Source organism: Strix uralensis, chromosome 15 (assembly GCF_047716275.1).
Source record: "Strix uralensis isolate ZFMK-TIS-50842 chromosome 15, bStrUra1, whole genome shotgun sequence".
In the NCBI taxonomy this organism is placed as follows: Eukaryota; Metazoa; Chordata; class Aves; order Strigiformes; family Strigidae; genus Strix; species Strix uralensis.
Window position 1 is genome coordinate 21179387 of NC_133986.1, and position 20035 is coordinate 21199421.

Consider the following 20035-nt stretch of genomic DNA (forward strand, 5'->3'; position numbering starts at 1 on the left):
ATCAACTTGGGGGAACGTGTAGAATTGTTTCAAGGCGCCTGTAAGACCAAAAATCTGTGTGGGACACAGCCTGTCTACCCTGGAAACGACTAAAAGCTTTTGTTCCAAATTCTCCAAGACAAGAAGGTTGTTCAATGAACAAGAGCAACCCAGAGTTTGATGCCCAAAGAGCTACTTGTACTTATTTCTGCATCAGAGAAGCAGCGGCGCAGCTCTCATTGAGGGGTTGGTTGAACTGTGGGTTAGTAGAAACACCCACTCCAGGAAAACAGCTTCCACCTCTGAGGGCAGAATTCTCTTGCCATTTCTTCACCAGCTGTTTCACAATGTGTTTTCATTGCTTGATGCTGGTTTAGCAAGCCCTGAACTTGCTCTTGAGCACACTGGTCACAGAATCACAGAATCGTCTTAGGTTGGAAAAGACCTTGAAGATCATCCAGTCCAACCATTGACCTAACACTGACAGTTCCCAACTACACCAGATCCCTAAGTGCTAAGTCAACCTTACTCTTAAACACCTCCAGGGATGGGGACTCCACCACCTCCCTGGGCAGTATATACCAACAACGGCTGCAATGTTTACCTGCTCCCCCCCCCCTCAAACACCTGGGTGAATTATGTTTCTGCAAACCAACCACCCCCCACTAGAACCACCAAGGCTACCTGAGGCCCACTGGGCAGGAGCAGCAGGGAGACCCGAGCTGCCAGAAAAGCTGACTATGGAGCAGAGCGGGGGAACTCGTGTCCCAGAGCACGCTACGGCAGTCGCCTGCGAGGAGCACGCGGGCAGAGCTCCGCTCGGCTCTTCCCAGCTTCTGCTGATACAGCCACATCTCTGCAGGGAAAACGTGAGTGAATTCTGGAGGAAAGAGCTGTATTACTGTTATCTGCCATCAACTGCTGGTAAACTTGCCACTACAAAGCAAGCCCTTGACAGCACAGCTCTCTCCCCTGTGACCCAATCTTTAATAACCCATTTTTACATGATCTGGTACAATTAAAAACCCCACGAGACAATCCACCTCAACAGTGTCAGCATACTTATCACAGCTTTTGTGTTCAGTCCTCCGGGAACCAAAAGCCCAGGTCTGACAGGAGAGACTGTGCATTACATACAGGCCTACCCTTTTTTTAAAAAATATATACACTCTGTCCATGAGCCTTTAACAGAGACTGGACATTGTAAAAAACAAGTTACAAGTATTATGTTTAATTCTACACTTAATTCTCTGCTGAGAATACAGAAGGGAAGGGAGATAAAGGCAGACTCCACCGTCTGATTTGCAGTCTAACAAATTACTGAGATGCATTTGGAACGATTTCTTTGAAAAAATTCTTCATTTCTGTGAGGGTCAGAAAAATGGGCCAAACCATTATGATCAGCTGACGTGCAAATTCCCCCACCCGTGGCCATTAACGCTTTCACAGCTGCGTAATACAGCGCTCATGTAATTCAAGCTCCTGGTCTTCTGGGCAGAGAGGGTTGGACTTGACATGAAAATACTGTGCAGGAAACAGTGGATTTAGCTAATCCAACAGCACGTGTTTTACAACGTTTCTACACCCTAGGTACAAAAACTCTAAAGCTTAATCCATGGTTGAGTAAGAACACAAGTACCACAGACCAAAGTGCTACACAGTTATGTCAACTGTGACATTTTAGACCTGTTCCAAAGAAGTGGCTTATAAATGAGCAGATTTATATGTACAAACAAGTCCAGTGTGCCCAGAAGTTTCCTAACATTCTTTTATTAAAAACAAAAGAGCCAAAGATTGCCCTGATGCTCTTCATTGTTATAAAGCAGACTCTGAAGTATTAAGTGAACTACGTATGAGCAAAGAACTCCAACTGATGCAGAGTTTAAAACTAGGTTTACAATTTCCTATTTTATTGGCATGGATGTATTTCTAAACTTAAAAACCCTTCTGGCAAGTTATCTCAATTTCTTATGACAAAATTTCTCACAACACACAAATATTTACAACATATACATATTTTTTCAGTCTTTTACAACTGGTTCTTAAAAGACAAACAATTTATAGGTTACCACAGAACAAAAGCTGTGACTTAGTTGTTTTTAAATTTCATAAAACTATCATAAGTTAAAGTGAATAGATTTTCTTTAAATTCCTTGTAGCATTTTACAAGTGCAACAGAAAAATATGAAGAACCAATTTAGGATAGCTGCAGTTCATTGGATAAATGTTGCCCGTTGTAATCACATTTTTCACAGCAAATTCTTGAAAAAATAAGCACCAATCATTCTTGCAAAGAACAATTTTATCTAAAAGTATTGAAAAGTGTTAAATACAAGGTGTTTAATTTACATAACAAGCAATAAATACACCATATCCAAACTTTTATTCTGCATACTGCTACCCTTGTACATATAATGTACTAAAAAGTCAGCAAATTGTCAACACCTTTTCTTTTTTTTTTTTCCTCTTTTTTTTTTTTTTTTAAAGAAATCAATTTGACTTCCAACCAACGGTTTGCTACTATAACAAAGGCCACAAACAGTACGTCTGGGACAGCATACAGTGTTAAAACTGACAAACTCCAAGGGGGAAAAAAACATCTAGCAAATAAATCGAAAAGCTGTAGATCATTGCTGGTGATATTAACATATACTAGAAAAACCTTAATATGCTGCTACTATGATTTTTTTTTAAATTGTTTAGTCAAATATTGTGAGAGCAAACTAATGCTCTTACTGATCAAAAATAATTATGTAGCCACACTGTATTCTCATTGTCCTGCATGGAAAGATTTGATGCAATTTCTTAACTTTGCTTGAGCCTTTATTTTACAACAGAGCATTACCTCTAACTCAGAATTGCACATAAGAAGGCTATTAAAAAGTACAATAAAAATCTGCACAAATCAGACTTAAGAAGAGTCAGTATGCTGTACACTTTCTACAATATTACGTTGATAGGTGAATAAACAATAAAGAAGTGCTGCCACTAAGTTCTTCAGAAAGTTCTTCAGTTGAGGAATAATCAAATGGAATTTTTGTTGGGGTTTTTTTGTTGGGTTTTTTTTTTTTATTATTTTTATTATTTTTTTTTTATTTAAAAATGACATCCAGGTCAGTTTAAGACCTATAAGCTTATGCATTGAGCCTTAAAGACTGATCTTCTCTCCTCCTGGAAGAAATATCAATATCTATTGAATCCTTGCCAACAATAAGCCTTAATCTCTTCGCTGGAGGAAGAGGAATAAAGTCATCAAATTCATCATCATAGTCATCTTCCTCTTCATCGTCCTCTTCTGATGAAGATTCATCTGCTGTTTCTTCTTCATAGTGACCATAATCATCTACTTCCATTCTGGACTCCAAAAGGGAGAGAGTTTCACTACAACACATACCGTTTTCATGAAGGTCCTCAGGGTACGTCCCTCTGTTTTCTTCCTCTCGTTTCAGCTGTATTTTTAATTTTGTTGAACTATTGCCTGATCCTGAGTTAAACCCATTATTTAGCTTTGCTACATATAAATTATTATCTTTTTCATGGTCTTTACTTAATTTGATGCTTATTTTTGAAGAATTCATTCCATCACTTTCTTGGTCATTTGCCTTGCTACTGCTATCGTGGCGTCTACGAAGAGTCAGTTTAGGGATCCCAGAGCTATTTTCAAGGATAAGTTGTGCATCATACCTTGTGATTCGTCTTTTCTTTTTACTTTTTGCAGTTCTAAAGCTGTCTTTTGCTTTAAAATTGTCAGATGTTACAACAGAGCAGCCACCAGCTCCAGGGATACAGTCTTTATAGCCAACAGGTGTGTCCACCACATTATTCCTCTCTCCAAGTTCTGAATGAGAACTGATCAAATCTGGTACTTCATCTTTCACGGGTGTATTGTGCATAGTATCAGTTTCTTCTGTTTTTGCAGATGGTTTCACAAGTTTTCCTTGTCGAGATTTCTTTTTTGACATGCCTGCATCGTTTTTCTGGCACCTAATCTCCCCTTTATGTGATGGTCCATGAGCCACATCATTTTCATTTAGTACATGAGACTGCTGCTCTAAAATGTCCAATTGCGTTCTGGTCAAATTATTCTTATAGCTATCCAACATATTTGGTTCAAGCTTTATGTCAGAGGTCTCCTTCAAATTCATCCTTGTTCTCACTGACCTCCTCGTTATGTATGTGCAGGGTGGTATATCACCATGCTCGTGAGCACCTTTCACAGAATTCAGTTTATGTTCTCTGGCTGCATGCCTTGTCAAGCATCCGCTAGAGACTGCAACTTTGACTGGTCCCTCCAATTCTTTATCCTTTTTAATGGGCAAGTTTTTATACAAAACTACTTTAGGCTCTTTGAGAACTAAATTTCCCATTTCGAGCTTTCTAGAAGCATTCTTTTGCTCTGGCCTTTTGCACTGATTTCTCAACTTTATCTTTGAAAGTAAAGGCTTTGCAGGCTTTTTCAGTCTCTTTGGTACCCTGGAATTATTTATATGAGTTAGTTTAGATGAGGTAGAATTTGATGATGCTGGAATTCTTGATATAGACTGTCTTGTTAATGTTCTATTTTTGCTGTTCTTTTTTACGCCAATTGAAGATTTTCTGTTAGCTGCAAAAGAAAAAAGTGGGTTTGTTATGACACTGCTTCACCCTGAGTTTCCCGCTCTCAAATACTGTAGTTATTTCATTTATTTTAAACACTTCATCAAAATCTGTGAAACAGGCTAGGTAGGATGCAGTAAGGAGCGAGACTGCTTAACCTGTAACTCAGACATGAAGAGAATTGTCAAACAAGTCAAAAGTACACCTGAATTCCAGGTACACTTCCCTCGCTGCCCCCAATCTACCAAGTTTGGTTTTTACTGAGTTACTTCCTTCTACCCATTTTTTAAAAAAATCCATCCCACATTATCCCAGTTTTTAGTATTATTCCAGCAAAATCTGAGGATCAGCTTGCTTTAGCATTAACCCCAGAATTTCTTCCTACAGGGGGAGGAAAAAACCCCAAAAACCTTAACTACTGTTAATAGTTCCAGTTTCAGGTATCCAGTTGTCTACCACCTACTGTGGTAAGCAAAGGAGTTTTGTCTGCCCAAGCAAAGCTGCAGCTCTAAAGCTTTGTAATTAGAGATCGTAAGAGGGTTTTGGGAAGTGGGGTCTTTTTTTTTAAAAAAAAAAAAAAAAAATTACAGCAGCAAACAGGAGCCAGATGGAACCATAGTATTTTATGTGGCCCCAAACACGTTTTCTAGTTAAGTCAAAGTTTATTTATGTTTTGCCTATACTGAGGGCGGTGGGGGTGGGGAAGGGGGAAAAGTAAATAAATGATACTCACTGCTCCATGACCAGAAATCTCTCAGGAGCAGCACAAACAAAAATCCCTTCCAATTTCTTCTGAGATTACTGACTGTGCACTTTCACTTCAGAATAGGTACCTGAACTATCAGTCCTGGATGTGGAGAGGGAATATCTGCCCGATTTAAAGGATCTCTAAAGGAAATGACTATTTTTGTTAATAATCTCTAAGAGTATTTATTTAAAAACTGTTTTCCAACAGGATGTAGGTAACTCAAACTATTTAAGTTTTCTTTCCTGAACCATACTGCTGCATGTGGTATTTACCATAGTTCAAAATACATAATTAATAGAACTTTAACTGACATGTTTAGAAATATGACCCTATTTACTTCTGGTATAAATAAAACAAGAACAGACCATCTGTTGTTCTTGAAACACTTCAGGAAAACCATGAAATTGCTATTTAAATTGCCTTGATTCCTGAATAAATTACAGTTCTAAAGACCAGAACCTGAGACACATCTCAACACTAAGAGGAGTTGCATCACGGTGAAAGTTTTTCATGTTTTCATGAAACCTTTAATCCTGCACTCCCCTTACTTACTTGCATTAGCTTTTTCCTGAGTGGTATCTGCATCAGTGTTAGAGCTGACGGACTGGCTGTCTGAATTTTTGCTGCTGTCACCCAACTTTTTAAGTCTGTTCAATCGTTTATCTGTTTCTCTCAGTCCATATTTACTATTAATCACAGGAGTAGGTGCTGGCAATCCCACTCTTGATTTAAAAGCACCAGTTCCACGTCTACAAAGAAAAAGAGGACACAATGTATTAATAACAATATAAACTTAGAACTTTGTTTCATATACAGTAGTTTGAATCCCAGGTATACCTGGGAGAAACCATACCAGTAACCACTGAATTTATTAGTGGGGGCTGTTTTAATCCAATATCTATACACTTACTAAAATGAGATAAGATGTGCAGAAAAACCTTCCATTTATGTCTTGGAAGAAGAAAAACTGGAAAAGTAGGTTTTGCTTGCTTTGTATCTATTTTAGTATCATTTCATAGTCAAATTATACAGGTGGAAGTGAACTACAGTAGTTCAAAATACTACTTATATTAGCTTAGATAATTTAAATTTTTCCTAATGACATCAGGCTAGTAAAAAAATGCCAGCTTCAGTTACAGTGCTTGTTACTGCATCAGCAAGAGTTGAAAAGTCCAGAAAACGGAATAAAATTATCACAGGTCTGTGTTCCTTCATAACTGAAGGACTCCAGTACATATTTACCATGTAAATGAAATGGATGAGCAAACCTGGAAGCAAATCTACAGAACTTAACCAAAAGTGCACCAAAAAGATCAGACAGGATCTCAACCTCCTCAAGAATAAGGTTTATTATCAGGTAGACACAATACTTGTTTTCAAATTAACTGGTATTTGTTTGATATGCAACATTCTTTCAGTATTATTTCGAATTCTGCAAGTTACAGGCAGTTTATGATACTAAACTGAACTTGGCACAAGCACCAGCCATTCCAGATCAGAAATGGTGCTATGAACACCACAACTGTACTCTGACATGTCATCTTTGGTGCCCAGTTGTCTCAGCCAGCATGAACAGCAGGCTCACCTAAAAAGAGTACATGCACATATGTAAAGATATGCAAATTTTCTTGGTGATGACTTTTGGAGACTTGAAAAAAAAAAAAAAAATAGTACAGTGCCAACCTTCCCACAGCTCCCAAACGTACCCCACAGATTCTTAGAAGTCTAGCATTTTAACATTACAAATTAGCAGCCTTTACAGCATAGTCAAAATTGGGTCACTTAAAGTTGACTTTTTTTGTGGTGTACAAAGTGACAAGTTGCCTCATCAGTGTTGGTAAGGACTAATTTTTCCTTGCTCAACTCCCCTAAATTCAAATCTCTCATATTTGATTGTTGTAACACAGCCTTGTGCCTGAAAAGCAGTTTCCTAAAGTTAGAATTACCCAAATGTTAGCTTTAAAATATAACATTTTCATGTACTTAAAGCATGAAGATGACAAGTTAGTGAAAATGTTTGAACACATGGAATTGGTTTGTCCTAAAAGTATGTCTGTATTACATGAAAATCAACAATCAAAGGAACCTAAGCAAAAAGAAACATATTGCTCCAAGTAACAAGGGAAGAACAATCACAGTGCCCATCTATTCAATACTCAACAGCTCCCAGGACTGAAGCACATTTTTACTAGCAGCTCTCTAGATAAAGTCTGAGACTGTATCCTTCACTCAGAACGATACACCAACATCGTATGAGCTTTGAGGTCCACACCAGAAGGTTTTCCCTTAAATTCCAAGAACTGTTAGTGACCAAACTAGCTAGTAAAAATGAAGGTAGGGTGATTAAGGTATTTATATGTAGGTGCACTAAGCTATTTCTCAACATGATTAATACTTTGTCCTTTATAGGTTTTTTTTCTCTACAGTCAGGTCAAATAGTAACAGACCTGTTATAGGTTCTGTGTAGTTCCTCTTGGAACTAGGTGAAGCTCTCACAAGTGATGTTGAGCCTCCCTGCTCACAGTAAGCAGAAGTTTCAACATGGCAAAAAACCAACTGTGAAATTCTTTCAACTGATTTTGTGAAGAAACTAGGATGGGACAGCACAGGTGAAAAACAAATATAACAACAACTTTGCTGCTACTGTGCGACAGACAGATACAGGCAAGTACTGTCCAAACCAGCAGACCTTTACAAACACACAAACCCCCAAGTTCTAATAATGCAGAGTGAAAACTACTTTGCCCATTCCCAGCAGATGAGAACATCAGGTCAATGCAGAAAACGTTAATGAAATTTGCCTTTTCCAGTGCAAAAAAGAGCAAAAAGTCGGGGGTCAGTTGCTAATGGTCTCGTAAAAGCTACAAATGCTTTTCCTTCCAATTCTACTTTATTAAGTACAAGTATTTCTAAGAATTCACACTTTTTTTGTTATTCTCATTTTGGGCTATCTTCAGAACAGAGAATCAGAAGAAACACAGAATGCAGGAGTTCTCAGGAAACACGACCATTCAGTAACAACATAAAAAAGTCATTACAACAAATAGCTAGGAAGCAATTATAATGTCTCCAAAAATCTGAGTGCTCATAATCAAGGACTTTCACCTTCACAAGAGATACCATGAATATACCCAGTTCCATTTGAAATGTATTTACATCAATGCATACCTTTCACAGGTGTAACATTCGCAGTATTCATTATTTTCTCCAAAAAACCCATCTCCATAGTAACAAGAAATTTCTTCTCCAGGTTCAATATCTCTTAGAGCTTTCACACATGCTGTATCTCTGCCCGTTGATACGAACTGGGGAAGGAGATGATAGGAGGGGGGCAGGGGGAAAAGATTAATCATTAATGTTGAACAGTATCTGAATAAGGAAAAAAAGTAAAACAGTTGGGGAGGAAAAGGTGCAGGGACAAAGGGAAAAAAATGTGGGGTTCTTTATTTGTTTACTTTTAATTTCTGGCTTACCTTACAGTTAGGTCTGCAATCTGAAAAAGGTCCAAAAGATAAAGTCAATTAACTGTTGATAAGACCTGAAACATGAATAGTTGTAGATATCTAAAGTAAGGATTCACTCTGACTTCAGTAACTGCAGAATCTCAACTAAATACTGGGAGTTATGTTATTATTGCACAAAGCTATACATCAAAGGATACCTATTTTGATATGGTTTGGTTTCTGAGCTCTTCCCTATCACAAATGTTCAGTTTCCCTCCTCTTTAAGGTAACAGGATTTATCTTAAATTCTGCCTGCTTTTCCTTCAGCATACAGATACAACAGAATCCGTTAAGCTTCTGTGCAAAAGGTTAAAGAAGTTCATCTAAGAAATACATTACTGCTGACTAAGTTCACAAAGAATTCAAGGTAGCCCACAATATACCAATTTAGCTGGCAGTTCCAAAGTCTCTGCGAAGAAAGAAGGTATCACTTCCTAGAACCTTCTGTGAGTTTCCCAGATCACAGCCAATCAGCCCTGGTCTGAGAAAATCCCAATGGGATTTCAGTATGCCAGATTCAGACATCTTCTCTAAGTTCAGCTCGCACACAACACCACTTCTGAGTAGAACTGCTTACGTCCTTCAACATGCTTCCTCCACTTACTACTCACCATGATTGATAAATGCAGCAGGACCAAGCCACAGCTGTGCACAGTTTTTCCGTGTGGAATACATGACACTGAAGTCATTTTCCCCATGTCTCAGTAGCATGTTTTCCTCCATTTCTGATAGTTCAGCAATACAGCCCACAAGTAATTCTATTTTGTCATTTCGTTTCCTTTAGTGTAAAAAGAGTAGCAGAAATAAGAGCACGTATGTCAAAATTTCAAAGTAATTTCATAAAAAGAAAAGCTGCCAATAACAGGAAGTGTTTTGTAAACCATTTCTCAACCCCTATAAACTTCATGTTTTAATTCAGTTAAGAGACAGGATATTAGGCTAAATAGACTTTTTATCAGACATGAAATAAGTGTTCTTATGCTACTATAAAGAATCAATTACATCAATTCTGACAGGCATTACCACCATTGTTTCTACAATTTCCTGAGACTGCAAGCAAGAAATTGCAAGAGATGATTACTTCAGCTTCTACAGTTGTTAAAACCAAAAGCAGGATTTTTTCATTTGTGCACACTAAAACCAAAAGCAAGATTTTTTAATTTGTGCACATTCCCTCCCCATCAGCACTTAAAGACATTTTGACTTCCTCCAGCTGCTCTTGTTTGCATTTCCTATACTTCTTCCTTTGGCCAAGAAAACACAGCACAGTGAAGATGCTTAGAACTCCACGGCTTCTTAAAAAAGGCCCAGTACTGACTCAAAAAAAGGCTAGAATTCACACGAGATGTCTTCCTCTCTCGTGAGTAGTTCTTCAGCATCAAGCTGGTCCTTGAAACAGACCATATCGGGGTGGGGATGGCAGGACAGACAACCACAACCCAGCAAAACCATCATGCCTTCATGTGCAGACAGGCAATCTGCCATCATAAACAGAGCAGATCAGAGGCCTAGCAAGAAGTGTGCAATTTCCATTATCTTGCAAGGGCACTGTTGCCACTGCTACTTAGGGTGGCCATTCCAAATTTTGGCCAGATTACTCTGACACAGATGAATATGGAGATACTAAATATACACGAAGGACACAAACTAGAAGCCAAGCCTTTCAAGTCCAAAATTCTCCTTTTGTAAAGTGCTGAAAACTCTATCGGTTTTGAGTCTCAGTAGCATTCCAGATGTTGGCTGGGTTAAGAACCAGCCCTCCTGTCTTGTGCTCTCTCTCAGGTGACTCAAGATTTTGAGCGTGAAAAGTTAATTCATTTTCAACCCACCTAAATACAAAGCTTCCACCCCAAAGAATCAGCCAATCATCATTCAAACCGAAAAAAAGCAGCCCAAAAAATACTGATTATATCATGATCGTGCAACTTCCAGCTACAGTCACGAAGAGCTAGAAACTGGATGCAACCTTCTTAAAGCTTATTCTCCCACATGTTGCAGCTGTAGCCCCACAGTAACAGCACATTTACTTGGTACACTGACAGCATGATGTCTAGCCACTCAATCCTAGCCCGCACATAATAGTGTATTATCATCTTAGATGTGCTGTTATGAGTACGTACTGCCACAAAGCAAAACAAATATAAAGGTCGGGGAGGGACAGGGGAGAAGGGGAAAATTTATTTTAGTATCTGAATTAACCCAGGGATCTGCTGGTGCTGTCAAAGATCATCAAACTCAGATGTGCCAAAATGAGATGGGGAAATACACTGGTGTTCCAACTCTGTGTTTCCAGGAGAGATTTATCTTGTATAATCAAAATATGCAAATAACACCCCTCAGTTTGACAAAGGCGAAAAACTAGTTTCCCCCACAATTACTTGTATAACAAATCCGGCATAATGTGAGTCTTGACATGGTTGTGTTTCTCACAGGAGGCTAGCAACTTATGATTAGAGGATAATAATGATCTGACCGAAAACAAGATTAAAAAAACCTTGTATACTGAAGACTGTATGGCTACATCCAACTATACAAAGGAATGTCTTACAGCTGCATATACTCTGTGTTAAGTACTTAGCAAAAAAAGACACCAGATTGAATTTGTAAGTAAAAATACAAACCTGACATTTCACTGGTTGCAGTTTTAATTCTAAATCATACTTTTTTTAATACCTTTTTTAGAATCTTTCAACGTAATTGACAGAAATAGAATGCAACAGTAAACTATATTTCTTACCATTCTTTCGTTGCAACAATTTTGGCTCCATTTTGCTCAGAAGAATACCGGTTACAAGGCAGTATCTCAAACCCACTGTCAGTTGCAAACATTCGTAAATAAATAAATACCTGCAGCGAAAGAAAACAGTACTTTTCTGTTACAAGCAAAACAAAAGCAGTGAGGAACTTTATATAAAAATAATGAATGTCAGTGAACTGCACAAAAACCACACAAAATTGGATATTGCAACTGTTTGCTGAAATGCATTTCTGATTATAAATTTTAGCTATACATGCTAATGTTATTTCTTCAGAGTGACTTGCAGGAATCCTCACATGGATAACATGACTATACATATTGTTTAAAAAATTTAAAGATGCCTCGAATGGCACAAAATTGGCCCAACCAGTGAAAATGAATAATTCCTTCTTAAAGTCACTGAGTAGTCACATTCAAGAATTCTTCTCAGATCTTTAAGAACCACTGAGACTTAATAATCTACAGGATCCAATTGTATTCTTTCCAGCTCTGAAAAAGATATTACTGAGATACTGAATTCAGAGATTGCCACATCAATTCTTTTTAGTTAAAGTGCTGCTGTATTACTCAAAACACACTTTGGGAAAGCAGAATTTGCTGTCTACATTTTTTCTACACTACCAGATTTAATGCACTTTTAAGTAGGCCAAATTCCTTTTGGTTGTATCTGAAAACAATGCACTCATTCCTGAAGGAGGAGGTGGTTTTTTTAAAGTAAAAAAAAGTACTGTGATTCCCTTGCAACTTTTGAGAGTCAGCAACCTTTATGCTACATACAAAAAGGATCTGGGGTGTGGGAAGTTGAGGAAGAGGAATAACACTACCACATAAAGCCCCTATACCCAAAAACTTCTGAGGTATTTTTAGATAGGAAGGCTTCTCTGTTTTCCTTTACCTTTCTTTGTCACACAATTTGATTTACAATAGCTGTAAGTGAAAAAAAAAAACAACCAACCAACACAGAACAAATAAAAAAAGGGAGTGAAAAAAACCCCCCTTTCAAAGAATGACAGAAGTCCTTGAAACTCTTGTTTTCAGGAAGTAGGTCTTCTCTCTTTTTCTTGTGACTTAAGCCAACAGCAAGAGAGGCAAATGTGTTTTCCTTTCTACATGTCTCTCAAGTAAAAGGCAATGGTAGGGTTAACTCAAAAAAAAAAAAGGGGGGGGGGGGAGCTAGCTGGGTTTTAACAAACAAAGGAAGTTTCCATTAAAAAGCAATCAAACAAGTAACATATAACAGAGCAGTGGATTACTCTACCACTGCTACATTCCTAAGAAATTTTTACATTTTCTTAGCCTTTCAACCATCTGAAAAAGCACATTAATTACAAATACACCTACATGTTCCTTGAACAACCTTTCCTGCATTTTGTTCTTGTTAAGAAAATAGTGCCGGGCCCAGTCACCTGACGTCAAGGACTTGAAGGCTTTTTCTAAGTGCTCATCTTTCTTAAAACGTTCAATCACCTCTTTTAGTTCTTCTTGCCTTCCTTTAATAGGTCGAAATCTGAAATAAAGAATAAAGCTATTCCAGTCCACCGTTATTCATTCTCAACTCTTCCTCAGTTACTCACAGCACAGAGTTCTTTTGCTAGCCATATAAATATTTAACTCCTAGCATAAAGAAACTGCCCATTATGTACTCAAATCACAGGTCCTCATTTTCTGAGGTAATGGTAGAGGTAAGGTAAAGCCAAGCATACTACTTGGAATGGTAAAACCCTCCATTCTGCCAAGAAGCACAATTTATTTATAAACCAAACCTCTGCTAAGATTAACCAATGCAGAATATATTTTGCTGTTTTCAACACCTATCATTTGGAACAAAGCCTAGTATAATAAAAATATTACTGTCTTTACTTTCCAAATACTGTCCTTACTTTCCTAAGTGCATTGTGCAAAAAAAATCCAGCAAATAAACTGGATGCTGTTAAATTTCCTACTTAACACTGGTATCAAGGGATCTATGCACAGTTCTGGATTTGTAGCTGGGTTGGGGGTGCGTGTGTGATTTTAAATTTAAGCGCTCTACCAGCTCACATACTACACTAGAATTTTTTAAATAGTCAGCAAACAATTAGCACAACTGGAAAGACTGAGTAAGAAATCTCTAAAACGGAAAAAACACGCAACTATCTTGAAGACTGATTTCAAATCAACTTTTGCCCAACTTAAAGCCTTATTATATTGACAAGTGCACTATATGGGTTTATGCAGATTGCAAACTTAACATCTGTATTCATATAAAACACACCTTTTAATGGCTACACAAGAAGTATCTATAAATAGTAACACACAGCATAGATACTACATCTGTGGAAGACTGAAGTTCCACAAGTTAGTGCGATCGTAAGACTTCTTACCCAAAATACTGGCTACAGGAAACAGGTAGATGAAAATCATGGGGAGATAAAATATGAAAATCAACCCCTGTACATTAGCAGAGAATTCTGCCTTCTTCCCAAAGCTTAACATTTAAGAAAAACTATTCTTCATATCTTCAGCAGAAAAAACTGGTTTCAGAAAAAAACCTGTACGACTGCAAGAAGCAGAAGCTCCGTTTTTGAGCTGCAAAACCACCAAGGGAAAGCAGAACTTAGAGATTATGTCAAATCTCTATTAATTGCTTTTGACTGAGCACATTCCCATGTATGCTCTGCTTTGGGGTGGAGGTGGGGTGTGTGCACTTTTAAGTGTGTGACACACCCCAGGGGATTCTTCACAAAACCAAAGTTTTTCTAGGGTCGTGAGAAACAGTTTTCTGCAGCTCCTTTTACAACTCCTACCTTTGCTTACACAGCGTATGACAAAACAAGCTAACAGCTTTTGATTAAGACTAAGTCCCATTACTTGTTGCTTGAAATGTGTTACCATGCTGACTCTTTTTCCTCTTATTTACCAAATGAAGTCTGTATCTGACAGCAGAAGTAAACAAGGAGAAATAAATTCCTGAAGTTGGTGGAAGGAAACCTTATCAAGTCCCTCACTGATGTTTTTTAAATTACCATATCACTTGGCTTATCCTCATCTTAGAACGCTGAACATTGCAAGTAACTTCTTTTCAGATGACCAAATAAGATTTGTTTCTTCTATGCAACTTGTACGAAGGAAACAAAACACCTTAAGTGTTGCACATTCCAATTTTATTTCACCTTGTAAAATAGTCAGAGTTTAATCAGAAGTAACTAATAATGATGAGGATTCAGTTTTCTTCATTAGAAGTAAAATGCTGTATTTATGCTCCTGATACAATAAAGACCTCCTAACAGCAGTATGGCTTCCCGCAGCAGCGCAGGCTATCAGCATTCCATGCTACTGCTTTTACACATCTTCTTTGCATTCTCTATCTGAAAAACTTCCTTGTAATATAATGACTAAGCAATCTTTCAAAGCTTTATTTGAATATGGCAAAAATTATCAGCATAAACCTGTGAGCTTTCAGAGAGGAAGACAGAGTAAGTGGTTCTGAGAAGACATTAGGTAAGTTTTCTTCTGGCTGGGATAACATCTAACAAGATAACAAGAGCCAGACAAGAAACAGATGCCCGCTTAGAACTGTAGTATATACCATGCCAAGAAGTTTCAAATGAAGTTCTTTAATAAAGAACATACTTATCCCATTTCCCCAAAAAGCTAACTGCCTAACAAGCTGCTGAGACCTCATCGTGAAATAAAACTCCCTTCAGCCTACAGATGACATGATCATTATTATTTTTTTGTTCTGTAGCACAGCAAAGTCTCCCTCATCTTGTCAGTCAGATACAAGAAGAGCATCATCCAGTTCTCCCAAAATCAGAAAAACTTCTCCCAGATTTGATAGTCGTAACTCACAGAGCTTCCTCAGACATTAAGGAAATTTAAAATGATATAGTCTGAACTGAACCAGACTAGTTTCAGAATAGGACTTGCTCTCATCTACAATCAGAAACAGCTGTCCCAACTGTACTTACATCACGAGAAGGACAAACCACCCCAGTATGCACAAACACAATAGATCAACATTTTGTTTACATCTTTATCCACAAACATTACAGGAGGAAAAGCCACAGGATTTACAGCTGAAATTGGTCTTCAGCTACGTCTGTTCTTGCTGGGCTAAATGAATGACTGCCCGCTCCCTTACTTTTTATGTTATATGGTGAAACGCACCATTTTTTTGGCTAAGTGACCTGCAGGAGCAAAGACAGGTGGAAAAACCATCACATTCAAAATTGCATTAGCACCTGAGACAGGCAACGTATGTGCCAGTAGACATTGTCATACTTGTTTATCATCAAGAAGCAGCTTGGTCTAGGCTAGCTAAAGAAAGCAGTATCCCAACTCAACCACCAGCAGGGGGGGGGGGGAAAACCCACACCAAAAAAAAGCAAGCAGGGCAGATGCTAAGTGTAAACAGCGGCTCTCAAGACCTACAGAAAAAGAATCAACACCCTACATTTTCCAGCAACTAGAGGCACATTTTATAGCCCCAAAGTGACGCTCATATGTCAGGTCTTTCACAACATACCACTCTCAGAGGCTGACTAGATGTCTACCTGACTAGCTACCTTAGGTAGCTCAGAACCTTTAAAAACCAAACCAACCAAAAAACCCCAACCCTTTAGAAGTCACCTGCATACCCCCATGGATCACATTCAGCAGATGTTTCTGCGGATTCTCATCTCAGGCATTCCACACTGCTGGTGGAATTCCTTTAAATGCCTAACGGAAACTCATGTAACATAGTTCCTAAGAAGTAGAATAGTTAGTGTATGACCAAGTCTTGAAAAGGCCCAAAAGAAGGCTGGAAACAGGAAGGGGGTGAAGAGATTGTAAAAACCTCAAAACATTAAAAGGTCAGATGAATGTTACACCGTATGCCAGGCATTTGAAACCTGAAACGGGAACTGGGTTTTACAAAGAATGAGACTCTCGGCACCCAAGCGTTCAAAAATTAATAGCAAGGACCTCCTGCAGCATCTCTGTCAAAACATTGTCCTGGTATTTTTTACATGGTGATAAGACAGAGACAATGAGAAAAGATAAACAGGAATCCAAACAAGCAAGAAGTGTCCACAAGAACATGGAAAGGCGCTAGAAACCAACATCATGATGTACAGCATTTCACTTCAAGGGTTCCCCAATGAGTGAAACAGAATGCGCCTTGGCCCCCTGAGCCTGAGTTGTTCACAGCTCAGCAGCACATGTGAACTGCACATAAAGAGCATATAAAGTTTATGAGCTAATCCAGAATACTACAGCCCAGACTCCTCATGAAAGCTTCAGTACTTTCACAGGTGTATCTCCACAGATACTTTAAAAGGTACCTTCTGATTTGAGGCACTGAGGAAGCCAAGAAAGCCTAGAAGTCAAGTGTTCCTTAAGAATCCCAGGGTCTGCTGATAGACACTTTGCTTCTCCCAGGAGTATCATGAAATAGGAGTTCATTCATTAGTGTTCCCCAGTGCTACCTATCAAAAAGCCAATCGGTTTTGAGAAGCAACCTATTATACGCTGGTGTTACAGGGTTTTCTCATTTACACATGCCATTAAAAAAAAAAAAAATATCTATGCATCTGCTGGAAGAGTCTACATGACTGTTTCTGAGCACCACCATGAAGAGAGCCTGAAAAGACCCCACAGGTAAAGGTATATATACACTGAGCCAAAGAAACTGGCTTATAAGTGTCAGTAAACCAGGAAACTAGTTCAAAGAAGAGAAAAAGAGAGATAGAAAGAGCACAAGAACCAAAAAAATAAACCAGCCAACCCAGTCTCTAAACACAGAGTCAATTAAAAACAGAATTGTTTATTCAGACTTTTGGTTTGTTCCTATGAACAGTACCTTTATTAGATTCCACCACAGAAACTGAACGAGACACTCTGGTGTTTGAATCTGCTCAAAGGCACAGACTCCTTAAGCCACCCGACAAACAGTTTCAGGGGTCAGGTCTCACAGAACACAGAGTCTGCTGCAAAACAGTCTGTTGTTAAAAGTAAGCTAAGAATGAAAAACTCAGCTATCACTTTAAAGCTACCTTTAAAGAAATAATAATAGCCTCTCTTCTTGACAAGGTGCAGCATAGAAACTTTTCACACTTCCCTAGGAAATACTTATTTTTCCCTAGTCAACAAGATCCAAATAAGCTACAGCTACTGCAATTTCAAAATCAGCTAGAAGATGATCTTATCCCAGTTAAGGGCAAACTGAGGTGGTCTCAATAAGAAAGACGTAGGAAAATGGCTTGGGGAAGCAAAGCTCTTTCTCTCTCTCGAGTTTCTCTTACCTCGGGAATACTTAAAGAATCTTGAAACTCCAAGGTATAAAGCCAAAGGTCAGTGAGATGCTTGCCTATAAAGGAAGTTAAAGGAGAGTTTCTGGTAAGTTCAGAAGCACAGTATCTTGCTCAGTCTCAGTCACTGAGAGCAGTGAGTTTGAACAAAAAGGGTAAACTGATCCTGCAAGAGATCCAGTATGGAACTCCACATAGTGTACCAGTGCACGATAAGGAGTTATACTTCTAAACCTATTTCTTAACTTCTGACTAGAGAACATCAAGAAGGGTGAATTTATCAAAACACAGCATCCCATTAGCCTCTTAACAACAGGCACTTTGTCTGGATGATATTTTTATTTACGTGGTTATGGAAAGACAGCAAGTTACTGTTCATCTAATACCAGAGATTCAGCACAAAATCTAAAACTGCAAGGCTGTTAAGCATTCAAGACAGCACAACAAGAGTTGAAAATCATCTGATTATAAGCGGAGACTATTTATTTATTTAATGTACATTTTGTTTTTCCCCCTGCCCAACCCTGTAGTATGAGTATCTTAATTAAAAGTTAGTTATATAAAAATCACATTGTTCTATGTTTAATCTCTAGTGTTGTTATCCAGAAAAAAACCCACGTTCTTTAAAGGCCAAAGTTCAAAATTACATTTTTAATGAAGAAAGTAACCCCCGTTACTTAAATTTCTTGAACTGAAACTATACATGCACCAGTGTGGTCAAAACTCCAATACAGCCTAGAATAAAGAAAATTCTAACAGCCATGTAAGTTCATTCCCCTTAATATGGTTAGCAAACAAATGCTTTTTTAAAATAAATGGGGGACACAAAAAAAACCCCAACATTTCCTTTCATTCCTATTCTGACAATCCACATAAGTTTCATTTAGCAGTTACCATGACTAGCGGGTGCAAGCCACTCCATCTTTTGAATATAACACTCTTCACTGAAGTTAAAGGTGCAAGTAGAAAAGCTGTGTAAGAGTAAGGTTATGGGTCCTGGTTTGTGGGGGGGTGTGGTTTGGTTGTTTGGGGAGTTTTTGGTTGTGATTTTTTTTTTTTTAAATCCAAAACATTCAGCAGCAGTAAAACAGTTAGTTCATGTAATCACTGTGTGTGATTACACACAGTTAAGGAAGACAACCAGGAGCAAGCTAAAGGACTTTACTCAATCAGGTTATCAGCAAAAATTAGAAAGAAAATAATGGAGAAACCAGATTGTACTCAAAAGTCAAACAAAGTAATTTTGGAAAGTACACAGACACTGAGGTCTGGAGAGTGTAAAAGCTTCATTTTGAAAGAGGGTGTCACTACGTAAGAGCTGCGTACCTCTAATCCAGTGTCTCCACAGTGCCACAACGCCACAGTTGAACTATACAGCCACGTAACCTTATTTAGCAGAAGCCACGTAACTCATTCTACCTCCAAATCCTGTTCAAGATGAATACTGAGTCCTTTAACTACTATATTGAAACGAGCTAAGGGCAGAATAGATTCAGCACAGACCTCTGAATGCGAGTGACATGGAGCTGCTTTGCTTTTTTATCTTTATTGCTCAACAGTGACTTTAAGGGACAAAGAGTGACATACCCTGTCAAGTTCAGGAATGACTGACGGTTTACACCAAGGCCTGCAGTTGCTCTTGGTGCAGTGTTGAGAGAAAGCTTCTGGTACATCATCCCTAAACATTTCATGCTTCCTACGGAACACATGGAAATTCTTAAAGCTTGGTCCTTTAGTCTCACGTTATCAGACACCACCACCCGCATCACACACCAGTTTGTAACTTCACTGAAAGCATCAATACGGAGTTAGGAAACACCCCTAGATTCTCCTAAAACAGACTACAATGTGTTCAACTTCCTAAACCACTGGTGAACTTAGAGGAACTGCTCTCAGTATTCCCTAGCATGATATTAGTGCTTTAGGGAACGAGGACCCAACAGTGACAGTAGCAGCACTATGATCAGGAGTCTGGTTTAAGATTTACTACTAACACATTTGTATGCAAGACAGTAAAGAGTGGATTAGCCATTAAGGCACGAAGGCATGCAACTACAAGACTCAGTGCTCAGCCTAGGGAAAAGCATCTGAACATAAGAGATGGTAAGTTAAGCAAGAATTCACTTGGCCTTTTAAAAGTGTTAGTTTTAATCTCTAGTGTTAGATAACCTTCAACCCA

The 20035-nt window shown here is 38.3% G+C and overlaps 1 protein-coding gene across 6 annotated transcripts in view; it reads right to left on the reverse strand.

The window, feature by feature from the left end:
- Window positions 1-1733: 1733 nt before the first annotated feature.
- KMT5B (lysine methyltransferase 5B) overlaps window positions 1734-20035 on the reverse strand; it is a 30862-nt gene continuing 12560 nt past the window's right edge. Inside the window, exons 1-9 of one of the 6 annotated variants that reach the window (XM_074884256.1) lie at window positions 17851-17896; window positions 17409-17532; window positions 12991-13091; window positions 11564-11673; window positions 9438-9604; window positions 8797-8816; window positions 8492-8628; window positions 5876-6072; window positions 1734-4582 (exon numbers count right to left, since the gene is read on the reverse strand). In XM_074884256.1, coding sequence (XP_074740357.1) covers window positions 3114-4582; window positions 5876-6072; window positions 8492-8628; window positions 8797-8816; window positions 9438-9604; window positions 11564-11655 — 2082 coding nt within the window. In that variant the 5' untranslated portion in view covers window positions 11656-11673; window positions 12991-13091; window positions 17409-17532; window positions 17851-17896 and the 3' untranslated portion in view covers window positions 1734-3113. Of the gene's footprint in view, window positions 4583-5875; window positions 6073-8491; window positions 8629-8796; window positions 8817-9437; window positions 9605-11563; window positions 11674-12925; window positions 13092-17408; window positions 17536-17850; window positions 17897-20035 lie in introns of those variants that run through there. The other 5 variants (XM_074884253.1, XM_074884255.1, XM_074884254.1 and 2 more) reach the window with 5 other exon arrangements.